The sequence below is a fragment of the Lithobates pipiens genome, unplaced genomic scaffold (genome assembly GCF_037356315.1).
Source record: "Lithobates pipiens isolate NorthernLeopardFrog02 unplaced genomic scaffold, aLitPip1_a1.2 Scaffold_23, whole genome shotgun sequence".
Lineage (NCBI taxonomy): Eukaryota > Metazoa > Chordata > Amphibia > Anura > Ranidae > Lithobates > Lithobates pipiens.
Genome location: NW_027507785.1, coordinates 114,198,623 through 114,211,108, shown reverse-complemented (window position 1 = coordinate 114,211,108; position 12,486 = coordinate 114,198,623). Strand labels below are relative to the sequence as shown.

The window sequence follows — 12,486 nt, the reverse complement described above, 5'->3', positions numbered from 1 at the left end:
CAAATTTGCACCGGAGGCACAGCAGAGATATGTGAACCGGCTCCATAGAGAGCCGGTCAAAATCTCCTTCTATGCGAATTGGATGTGGAGAAACCGCATCCAATTTGCAATAGTGTGAACCCAGCCTAAGGTAGTCTGGTGCCATACAATAATGCCTGCATAGAACAAGGAACTCCTCAAGAGCAAGAGGCTATGCTCTCCGAATGTGTTTCATGATTCAGTGTTTAATTTTGGCTAGAGAGCAAATTTAGGTTTATATCTTAAATAAAAATGATTTTACCCTCGATACAGCACATAATGGCTTGTTACATTGCTTCTGGAAATAACTGTCAATATCATCGAAGAAGCTGTTGATCAAAAATCACGTCCGAGCCATTTTAGAGGAAGCAGTTTTAACTGAGAATAATTCTGCCGATAAAGCACAAAACCAACCATTCAACAAATCCAATATGTTAAGAGGCCACAGTGTGTAATATATATTATTAACCTAACCTTAGTACTAGCACAGGTCAGGGTTCTGAACAGTAGCTGATGTGGAATTTCATGTGATAAGTCATTGTTTACTCATGCAGTGATAGCAGGACAAACACAAACCTATGAGGTGAGCTATCAGGTCTGCTCCGGTGGTCTAATAGATGGAACCTACAGTACCTCCTATACTGTTTTCACTGAATTATATGGTTAATATATATTGTCTTGATGGGTTTTTCTGGCATTTTATTTAAAGTTTTGAGGTTACCACTTCAATACTGCGCAATTTCATTCCCCCCTTTCCTTCCCAGGCCAATTTTCAGCGCTCTCGCACTTTCAATGAGAATTGCGCGGCCATGCAACACTACCCAGATAAAAAATGTATCATTTTGTTCACACAAATAGAGCTTTCTTTTGGTGGTATTTATTCACAATCATTTTTTTATTTTTTATGATATAAGCAAAAAAAAAAAAGCGGAAATTTTGAAAAAAAATATTTTCTACTTTCTGTTTTAAAAGAAATCCAATAAAATCAAATTTTGTCATAAATTTGAGCCAAAATGTATTCTGCTACATGTCTTTGGTAAAAAAAAAAAATCCCGTTAAGTTTATAATAATTGGTTTGTGTGTGTGATCATGGATAGATGTACGCAGATGATCATGTACAGATGTGCGCAGATGATCATTGGGACAGATGATTTCACTGGGACATATGTGGGGCACAGGTGTTTTTACTGTGTGGGGACACTGTTGTGGGGACAATATTTTGGGGACATTGTGTGGGGACAGTGTGTATAAAACAGCTGATAATCACTGATTACCGGCCTGCTGCAACGATCCACTCTCCTCTCCTCACTAACAACTTCTATGTGAGGAGAAGAGAGCTGATCGCCTAGAAACCAGCTCTCTATTTCCGTCACATGATGGCTGTGATTGGACACAGCCATCATGTGCTCAAGAGGGCCAGTCACAGAGACCTCCTGCCGATCTGAGATGCTCAGTGTCTGGGTGACACAAGTGCATCGGGATCGAGCTGCTGCATGGGGGGGGGGGGGGGGGCGGCTGTAAATGTCGTAGATCACTGATCGCGATCTTACCTGGAAGTGAGAGTGGGTACCTGTCAAAATCAGGTACCAGCCCCCCCCCCCCCCCAAAAAAGTACCAAATGTTTCATTGGAGGGGGGAGGCTGAAAACAAGTGGAGGTCTGCTTTAACCATTTTAAGACCAGCCGCCGCAGTTGTACTAAGGCAGGATGGCTCTCCAGGGACAATCGGCATCATTGTACATTGACTCGCGCAAGCACAGTTGCGGGCAGAATGTATTAGCGTTGGGAGGACTCGATGTCTGCCGGCGACCCGTGACTGCCAGGTACAGGGGCAGAATGGTGATCTGTCTTTGTAAACAAGGCGGATCCCCATTCTGACAGATAACCTGACAGAGATCTACTGTTCCCAGTCATTGGGAACAGTAGATCTCTGTCATGTCCCAGGCAGCCCATCCCCCTACAGTTAGAACACACCTATGGAACACAGTTAACCCCTTGATCACCCCCTAGTGTTAACTCTTTCCCTGCCAGTGTCATTTTTGCATTGATCAGTGCATTTTTATAGCACTGATCAATGTAATATCACTGGTCCCCAAAAAGTGTCAGATTTGTCCGCCGCAATGTATATAATACAGAATAATACAGTATATATTGGTCTAACCTGATGAAGACCTGATGTTTTTTTACATATTTTGGGGGGTATGTATTATAGCAAGAAGTAAAAAAAAAAAATAATATATATAGTTGATCAAATACTACCAAAAGAAATCTCTATTTGTGGGGAAAAAAGTAGGTCAATTTTATTTAGGTACAGCGTTGCACTACCACGCAATTGTCAGTTAAAACGAAGCAGTGCCGTATAGCACAAAATGGCCTGGGGTATTAATGGGGCAAATCCTTCCAGTCCTTAACTTTAAGTTCAGTCATATAAAGTTGAAATAAACTGTATCTCAGTACAACTGAAAACGCTACTTAACATTTAAAGCAAACTCACTGATCTATTCATGTCTCCGTGTTTTTGTTTTTCTGTTTTGTTTTTTTGAGAGATCACTTTGAAAAACACCCCTCTAGCATTTGTAGCTGCAGCCATGTTGAATAAAGGCAGATGATTAATGTAACATTTACTTCCTGGAATCCATCTTTCCTTTGCTCAGGCAAGCAGGCAGGAAGATAAGCTCATGAAGACTCCTGGGATGTATGATATCATTTTGGCCTAGGCCAGAAACCAGGAAGCAACTATCTATTTACTAATGTTAACAACATAAGGATTAAAAATAGTTAATGCTGATTAAAAGAGTTTAGTTCCACTTTAGGGTAGTATCACATTGTATTAAATGTAAGTGTATGTATGAGCCAATTTCTTATTTTATTTTTGAGGTATTGAAGGGTTAAAGCCCCTGCCAGGACATTTTTTGTCATCTGCATATTGTGGTGGAAATATTGTTTTCACTTTCAGTCCTAGAAACTCAACAGGAAGTAAGAGGAAATTTCCCAAAAGTGAGAAGTCCTGTGTTAGGGTTCCCTCACTTTGGCAGTTTTAAGAGTGCCAGAGCACGGTTCACCCCCTTGGTGCTCCAAAACATACCCAGGAACTGTTAGGTGTACCATGCCAAAGACCACTTGGGAGAGGTGATCCCAGGTGAGGTTCACTTGTGGTCTGGTACTATTCCCTTCATTGTGAGTGCAAAATGCACATGAGCCTAGAAATCTCTAATTTTCTTTAAGTCCCCTAGACCTAAACGAGCAATTAAATCTTGTAGTGCGAGCGCAGGCCCACTGCAAGGTATCATTTTTACGTTTTCTTGAAAGTTGAGCTTCAGGTAGATCTACAATTATTTTCAACTATATCATATAATTGTTTATTCTTATATGGTATATTGTAGTTAATGCTTTTCCATTGCATTATAGCAGGGCACAATTGGATTTCCCTATGGTTTATTCCTGCTCTACAGCTGTATTTAATGTGAGCATATACTGTAACCATATCCCATATCTGTCCTAAAGTGGTCAATCCCTTTGAGTTCTATTTATTTATTTATAACTTTAAATTAAAAAAATGTGCTTTCATTTTCTTGCACGATTCTTTGTGTTTGCTCGATAGGATGCCATAATTGTTAGTCACAAGATATTTTAGTCATTCACTAAAATGCCAGCTTTGTCTGTGTCCCTGACCAATCATCAGGGTCATTCTATCACAGCGTGCTTGTGTTACTTTGGTCACAAATGACTGCAGAAACAGTGATTTTTTTATTTTTTTTTACTTTACAAAAATAATCTGAAGGAAGAGCTATAATAGTTTTTGATCTATTGTATTTAGAGATTCTTTTAAATGTTTCTGAACAAACATTTATACCCCTTTCACACTGGGGACACGGCCACGTTCGCGGTAAAGGGCTAACGGGGGCGCTTTTAACTCCAAAGAAGGGGTTCAAAACTCCTGCATTGCAGCAATTCCGATGCGCTTTTCAGGCACTTCGAAAAGCGTTGCCTATTTATTCCAATGGGCAGGGTGTTTTGGGAGCCTTAACCACTTTCAGACCGGACCATTTTGCTGGTAAATGACCAGAGGTCTTTTTACACTTTGGCACTGCGCTGCTTTAACTGGTAATTGCGCGGTCATGCAATGTTGTACCCAAACAAAATTTGCGTCCTTTTCTTCCCACAAATAGAGCTTTCTTTTGATGGTATTTGATTGCCTCTGCGATTTTTATTTTTTGCGATATAAACGTAAAAAGACCGCAAATTTTGAAAAAAAATGATATTTTCTACTTTTTGTTATTAGAAAAATCCAATAAACTCAATTTTAGTCATACATTTAGGCCAAAATGTATTCAGCCACATGTCTTTGGTAAAAAAAAAGTCAATAATTGTATATTTATTGGTTTGCGCAAAAGTTGTCACATCTACAAACTAAGGTACGTTTTCTGGAATTTACGCAGCTTTTAGTTTACGACTGCCTATCTCATTTCTTGAGGTGCTAAAATGGCAGGGCAGTACAAAACCCCCCCAAATGACCCCATTTTGGAAAGTAGACCCCCTAAGGAAATTGATAAGAGGCATGTTGAGCCCATTGAATATTTTATTTTTTTGCCTCAAGCGATTGAATAATGACAAAAAAAATTTTTTTTTTTTTTTTTTACACAAAGTTGTCACTAAATGATTTATTGCTCACACATGCTATGGGCATATGTGAAATGACACCCCAAAATAAATTTTGCTGCTTCTCCTGAGTACGGGGATACCACATATGTGGGACTTTTTGGGAGCCTAGCCGCGTACGGGGCCCCGAAAACCAAGCACCGCCTTCAGGCTTTCTAAGGGCGTAAATTTTTGAGTTCACTTCTCACTACCTATTACAGTTTTGAAGGCCATAAAATGCCAAGATGGCACAAAACCCCCACAAATGACCCCATTTTAGAAAGTAGACACCCCAAGCTATTTGCTGAGAGGCATGTTGAGTTCATGGAATATTTTATATTTTGCCACAAGTTGCGGGAAAATTACAAACTTTTTTTTTTTTCACAAAGTTGTCACTAAATGATATATTGCTCATGCATGCCATGGGCATATGTGAAATGACACCCCAAAATAAATTCTGCTGCTTCTCCTGAGTACGGGGATACCACATATGTGGGACTTTTTGGGAGCCTAGCCGCGTACGGGGCCCCGAAAACCAAGCACCGCCTTCAGGCTTTCTAAGGGCGTTACAGTTTTGAAGGCCATAAAATGCCAAGATGGCACAAACCCCCCCCAAATGACCCCATTTTGGAAAGTAGACACCCCTAAATTTAGGGGTACACTAGTGAGACTAGGTAATAAATGGCGGGTGCCCTGAAACTATAAAAAAATAACTAACCAACCAGCGTCACCTGTAACAGTTATATGGTGATCACTGGTGAAAGGGTTAACTAGGGGGCAATCAGGGGGCTTTATGCGGTAGTATATGGGGGTCCCTGGCGCTATAAAAAGCTGCGGCGAACCTAAATACCTACCTGCCTAACTAGCGTCACCTGTGACACTAATACGGCGATCAGAAAAATGATTGCTTATTAGGCTGGGTTCACACTGGAGCGATGCGGAAACGCCGCGAATCCGCGGCGGGTTCCCGCATCGCATGCCTCCCGGCGGCAGTTCACACTGCCCTATGCGGACTGCTGGGAGTGTCAGTGAAATGTTACTGACACCCCCAGATCAGTTCGCATATCGCAGTGCGATCTGCAAACTCGGATCGCATGGTGTGAACACCCATGCGATCCGATTCTGCTGCGGGCCAAAAAAAGGGTCCCGTGCGAATTTGCGGCGGGTGCGGCGGGTGTGGCGGGTGCGGCGAATGGCTGAACTCGAATCGCACAGAGATCGGATGTGATTTGCACTGCAGTGCGGTGCGAATCACATTCGTTCTCATAAACCGCTGCAATGTGAACCCAGCCTTAGTGACACTGGCGACGGGGGGTGATCACGGGGTTAAACCTTTATTGGGGGGGTTAGGGGGGTACATTAGAACTAAAGGGGGCTAACCCTAACTGCCCTAACAGTTATTACAGTCACAAATGACACCAATGCAAAAAAAAAAAAAAATGACATTGGTGTCACTGTGACTGGGGGGCAGGGGTAATTGGGGGGGTGATCGGGGGGGTGTGAGTGTGCCTGGCATGTTCTACTGTGTGTGTAGAGTGTTGGTGCAACTCACCGATCCGCTCTCCTCCGTGTCGGAACGAAAAATACCGACACGGAGGAGAGAATACATCACTTCCTCTCCTGTGTTTACATTACAGGAGAGGAAGTGATGTCACGGGGGATTCCTATTCGTCGGGAGCGATCGCGAGGGGGTGGCCATGAATGAATGGCCGCCCCCTCGTCCCGGATCGCTCCCGGACGAAAACCGACCGCCGCAGGCACCGGGCGGGGGCCCGATCGGGCCCCCGACCCGCGGGAGGCAAGGGACGTACATGTACGCCAATATGCCTGCCCGTGCCATGCTGTCGACGTACATCGTCGTGCGGCGGTCGGCAACTGGTTAAATACAGCGCTCCTAACCCGCCCCAAAGATGCTTCTTGCAGGATGTTTCTGAATGTCCTCCAAGTGCAGCGCCTGAGCGTAAAAGGTCACACTTGAATGAATGAGAGGCGGTTTTCAGGCGCTTAGCAGAGGCTATTTCCAGCACTAAAGTAGCGGAAAAATGCCCCAGTGTGAAAGGGGTCTTAAGGTTATGTTTATATTACTTACATTTTATAATTTAACATTTACATTTTTCTTGATGCACGTGTGATGCGCACTTGACGTGCAACAAATAAAACACATAGTTTGCCTATGTTGATGCTGATTTGCAACAACTGCAGAAACAGTAAAAAAAGCAAATTATGATTTGTCACAGGAATGTAGCAATTTTTGCACCCTATATATGTGTACCACATGTAGCGCAGATATTGGACCTCCTCCCAATGTCGCTGGGAGGTGGGAAAGGGCAGACTGCAGGCTCCCTGTGCTGAGTATCTGGAAGGACATTCACAAGAGGAAGCAGGCAGCGGGCAGGTCTATGCTGTTCTGCTGTCTGCCCTTCTCTCTCCCTCCAGCAATTACTGATTGCGGGGTTGAGAGGAGAAGAAGATATACAGTGGGCTGCTATAGCTTGCTGTATGACTTCCTGTACAGTTACAGCACTCTGGATGTGTACTGTCAGTGTACAATATGCACCTAATAAACAATCTAGTATTAAAGCACACTAGTAGAGACAGAACTAAATATGCTGTCTAAAATCCATTCTCATAGTCATACCTCGATTTTCCTGTTACAGCAGTTGTTTAGGTTGTCTTAATGTGACAGTGCAGTCTAATAGGCACTAGAAAAGATCCATAGTTCTCAGTAATTAAAGTGGGAATTTACCCATAACAACTTGATAAAAAATACTGTTATTTAGAAAGGAACATATATTCCACATTAATAATTATACTACCAAAATGTGTTTGTGTTGTAAATTGTGCCCAGTATTGTTTCCTTTTTCTTATTGCTGAAGCCTAGAGCCCCTGAGCAGCAGTAAATCTTTGAGCTGTCAGCAGATTGGCCTCTACATTTTCAGCACAGTGCCAAAAAATAGAGAGCAACTGAGCATGTGCAGAGCAGGGTGAGACAGTGTATTACTGGATTTTAAACAATACAGGCACTCATTTTTAATGTTTTACATATCTATACCTGAAAAAGGGGCCAGTATTAAATGATCTAGCATGACTTAATTTTCAGATCTTGCAGAGTGGTGTGGCTGTTACTCAGCTATGCCAGCCCTGAGCACTGCACTGTCAGAGTTAAAGTGGAAGTAAACTCCCCTATCGTTTTCAGCCAAGGAAGCTTCCATCTTTGCCTCTGTTTAAACTTCAACTGCTATGGTGCTGCACATGTGATTCGTTATGACACCAGCCATTGGATGGTTTGATAGTTTGGCTGAGAGCACAGCCAATGTGCAGTTAGCATTCCCGGCATGCCTTTTTTTTTTTTTAACTGTTTAAATCCATGGGTTTACTTCCACTTTAAGCCTCATACACACGATCGGACTTTGTACAAACTTTCCCATAGATTTTTGTACAAAGGGCGTCGGCCATGAAATTGTATTGCATACACACGGCAGGACTTTTTCAGCCAAATTTTCACCAAATCACGTGGTTTTTCTGCTCTTTACTGCCAACCTTGATCAACTTCTGTATTGTTGTCTGATCTTTTGCATTGGTTCTGAGCATGCGTGTTTGTACTTTTTACAAAAGTCCTATGGTTTTCTGTACACACAATTGGACTTTGCTCCATCTGAAGTTTGTCCATTCGCACAGCCAACAAAAGTCAGATGAAAACCGAAAAAGTTTGTCCGATGGAGCATACACACGGTCGGATGTTGCCCCAAAACAGCTAAAGCCCCATACACACTATCAGATTTTCTGCTGAGTTTTTCCTTCAGATTTACCAAAACCATGTAGTACAAGGGCCTGCCTGATTGCATTCACATTGAAACTCCTAAGGTTTGACCTCATATTATATGGTTTTGTTAAATCTGAAGGAAAAACTCAGCAGAAAATCTGATAGTGTGTATGGGACTTAACTTGCATATTTGTTGTCAAAAAGTCCAATCGTGTGTATGGGCCTCATTTTAAAGCATTTCTAAACAAAAATAAGTCACAAATAATACCATGCAGGGGAACAACACCCTAAAGACCCGTACACACGATCAGACTTTGTACAAACTTTCCCGTGGACTTTTGTACAAAGGGCATTGGCCGTAAGTTTGTATTGCATACACATGATCGGACTTTTCAGTGTACTGACGACACTTCAAAAGAGGACATTCAATTACTCCAGCGCCACCTTTGGTCAACTTCTGTATTGTTGTCTGATCTTTTGCATTGGTTCTGAGCATGCGTGTTTGTACTTTGTACAAAAGACGGATGGTTATGTGTACACACGATCAGACTTTGCTCCATCGGACTTATGTTGTCAAAAAGTTTGTCCGTTCACACACCCAAAAAAAGTCAGATGAAAACTGAAAAAGTTTGTCCGATGGAGCGTACACACGGTCGGATGTTGCTCCAAAACAGCTTATTTGCATGTTGCATGTTTGTTGTCAAAAAGTCCGATCGTGTGTACGTGCCACTTCTCGACCGGCGCACGCCGATGTACGTCGGCAGAATGGCACGGGCAGGTATATTGGCGTACAGGTACGTCCAGTTTTAAATGCCACCCTGCCATCGCGGGCACGCCACCGGTCGCGGGTCCCGCTGATTCGATCGCTGCGGGCTTACTCGATCGTCTCACGGGGCGGCTGAACAGCATCTCCCATTCTGCCTAGCAACAAGTGAAGCTGATCTCTGCTCCATGTGATTGGAGCAGAGATCAGTGTTCACTAAAACAAAGCCCAGCCCCCCACAGTTAGTAACACACCCCTAGGAACACTTAACCCCTACACTGCCACCCACTGGTTAACCTCTTCACTGCCAGTGTCATTTACACAGGAATCAATGCATTTTTATAGCAGTGATTGCTGTATAAATGATAATGGTCCCAAAAATGTGTCAAAATTGTTTGATGTGTCCGCCATAATGCCGCGGTCACAATAAAAATCGCTGATCGCCACCATTACTAGTAAAAAAAAAATATTAATAAAAATGCCATAAAACTATGCCCTATTTTGTATACACTATAACTTTTGCGCAAATCAATCAATAATCGCTTATTGCAATTTTTTTTAACAAAAATATGTAGAAGAATAAGTATCGGCCTAAACTGAGGGAAAAAAATTTTTTTTATATATTTTTGGGGGATATTTCTTATAACAAAAAGTAAAAAATAATGCATTTTTTTCAAAATTGTCGCTCTATTTTTGTTTATAGCGCAAAAAATAAAAAACACAGGGGTGATCAAATACCATCAAAACAAAGCTTTATTTGTGGGAAAAAAAAGGACATCAATTTTGTTTGGGAGCCATGTCGCATGACCGCGCAATTGTCAGTTAAAGCGACGCAGTGCCGAATCACAAAAAGTGGTCTGGTTTTTGGCCAGCAAAATGGTCTGGTCTGAAAGTGGTTAAGTAGATTTAAAAACGCTTGATACTTTAATTGGGCTTTAAATAAACTGATTTTATTTGATTGCAGAATCATGTTTATATTTGTATATATACAATCCTTTTTGTTTTTTGTTTTTTTTAGGTTGGACGGATAGCTTTGGCTATTTTCATCTTGATGCATAATACCGAATTAAGAACCGGAATTCATTTGCATCTACACGTCTTCGCATTCTCAAGTCTACTTACTTTCTTAAGTGATCATAAGATAATAAATTGGATGCTACAAGGTCTTCCCTGAGGCATTGCCTGAAGGCTCTACACATCTGTGATATCATTATTTCAGATTTTCTCTTGCATAGGGAACACACACAAGATACATAAACAAGACCCTGACCAACAAGGTGAGAAAAAAAAATCCTTCAAGTATCTAGTCAATGGGCCTTTGAAAAGTGGGGCTTGTCACTGAAGACAATGCTATAGAAATTCCTTGCGTGTTTTTTTTTTTTTTTGGTCATTCATTTCTCATCATTAAACAGACACAATGAGTCTGGGCAGCCTTCCAGTCATAAAAAACCTGGTTTCTCGGTCCAGGCGGGAACGGGTGTCACTGACAACAGATATGATTAGTCCTCCTCTAGGTGACTTCCGACACACTATGCACGTCGGTAGAAAAGGTGAAGTCTTTGGAGATACCTCATTTCTCAGCAACTGTCGTGAGAAACAAAGACATAATCGTTGGAGCTATATAACCAAGAAACTCCGCCAGGCTAGATGGATGTCACCTGAACCCCAATCCCCTGGGCATCCCACATCACCTCCACCGCCTCCTATCTCCCCCATTATCAAGAATGCTGTGTCCTTGCCACTTCTCAACAAACGTAATTGGGATGATGAAAGAGATGGAAGCTCAGAAGAAGCTTGGAATTGTATCTCAGAGACAAGCAGCCCTTACGGTATGTTAAAGATCCAAATGAAAATGTAACTTAGTTATTTAAAAAATGAGTATATTTCAGTTCTGGGTAAATACCAGTGATTTATATTACACATCACATTCTTACATCTTTTGGTAACACCAACAATTAGAATTATGCTCCTCAGTTCTCAACTCCACCCACCTGCTATGACTAATAAGAAACTTCCTCACTCCGACCTTAGCTGTAAAGCAATTCTTACATGCAGTGGGTGTTTAAATTATGTAGCAATTAACAGGTTGACTAAAGTTGTAACCATGCTCGTAGTTAGCCCTTCTTCCTGAAAACAACCACTTTATGCCGCACATGTTCACTATGGACCCCTTCATTTATATGAGTAAGTCATACTTTGAGTGACCACCACAGTCTTCCATGAATATGGCATTCCCATAAGAATGAATGACTCTGCATGTGCATGCGCAGTAAGGAGCAGCTGTTTAGAGGAGAAAGGGTTTGCTGCTCTGGGAAGGGCCACTCAGTGAAGAAAGTTGGATGTGGGCTTTTAAAAAATAAATAAACTAAACAGGTTTATACTGGAATTGCACAGAGTGGCCCTGAAACTCCTTTTCTCAGGCCCCCTGCTGGTGCTCTGGGCTCCTCCTCTCGGGCAAGTGTCCCCATAGAAAGCTTTTTATGGGGCATTTGTATGGGGCATTTGTGCAAGCTCCCTCTCGTGCCCCATTGTCTGCTTCTATAGACGCAGACAGTGGGACTTGGCCCTGCCCACATCACTGGATTTGATTGACAGCAGTGGAAGTGAGACCAGGAAGTGAGGCGAGAGGATACAATATAGACGTGTTTACACTTGCTTCAAAATGTGGCATTGGGCATGCTTTTTAAAGCACTCTAAATGCCAATCAAAGCACCTGTCACTACATAAAATGATTACCTTACAGACTTGTTCACACATTATGGTTGCTTTGCTTCAAAAACAATACCCCATGTTGCTTTCTTGGTGCTCCAAAGCCTCCATAGAAGTATATCACAAAGCTCGCTTACAGCACCTGAAGCTTTTAAGGGACTGTTATTCATCATTAGCTTTGCTATGAGATATCCTAGAATGCACTGGGAAACCAACAAGTGAATCAGAAAGATGTTATAAACAGTCACTTCTGGTTCCTGTGAATATATTCTGGAAGTGCCAAAAGCAGACGTCACATCTAGCGTGCAGTGTCAAGCAGCAGCAATGTGAGTGAGGTCCAGACTGGAGCAGAACAACTAGCAGACTGCACACATGGTATGCAACCTGGGAACACTATAGCAGAAGTAGAGCAGGGACAGGGGAGATAGGACTGAGTGGCAGAGAATGGAGGACCAGAGTAGCAGATGTAACACATGGAGAGCAGCGTGGGAGCAATATAGTCGGAGGTGAGCAGGTACCGGAGAAAGAGAGAGGAGGACAGCAAATCAGGGGATCAGCAGAGCTGGGGGTACAACTGGGTGGGGGATCAGCAGAGC

General features: G+C 42.4%; 1 protein-coding gene across 2 annotated transcripts in view; it reads left to right on the top strand.

The window, feature by feature from the left end:
- Positions 1-12,486, top strand: part of CDC42EP1 (CDC42 effector protein 1) — a 97,980-nt gene that overhangs the window by 57,731 nt on the left and 27,763 nt on the right. For both annotated transcript variants that reach the window (XM_077452239.1, XM_077452240.1), the window contains one exon: positions 10,200-11,010. In XM_077452239.1, coding sequence (XP_077308365.1) covers positions 10,599-11,010 — 412 coding nt within the window. In that variant the 5' untranslated portion in view covers positions 10,200-10,598. The remainder of the gene's footprint in view (positions 1-10,199; positions 11,011-12,486) is intronic.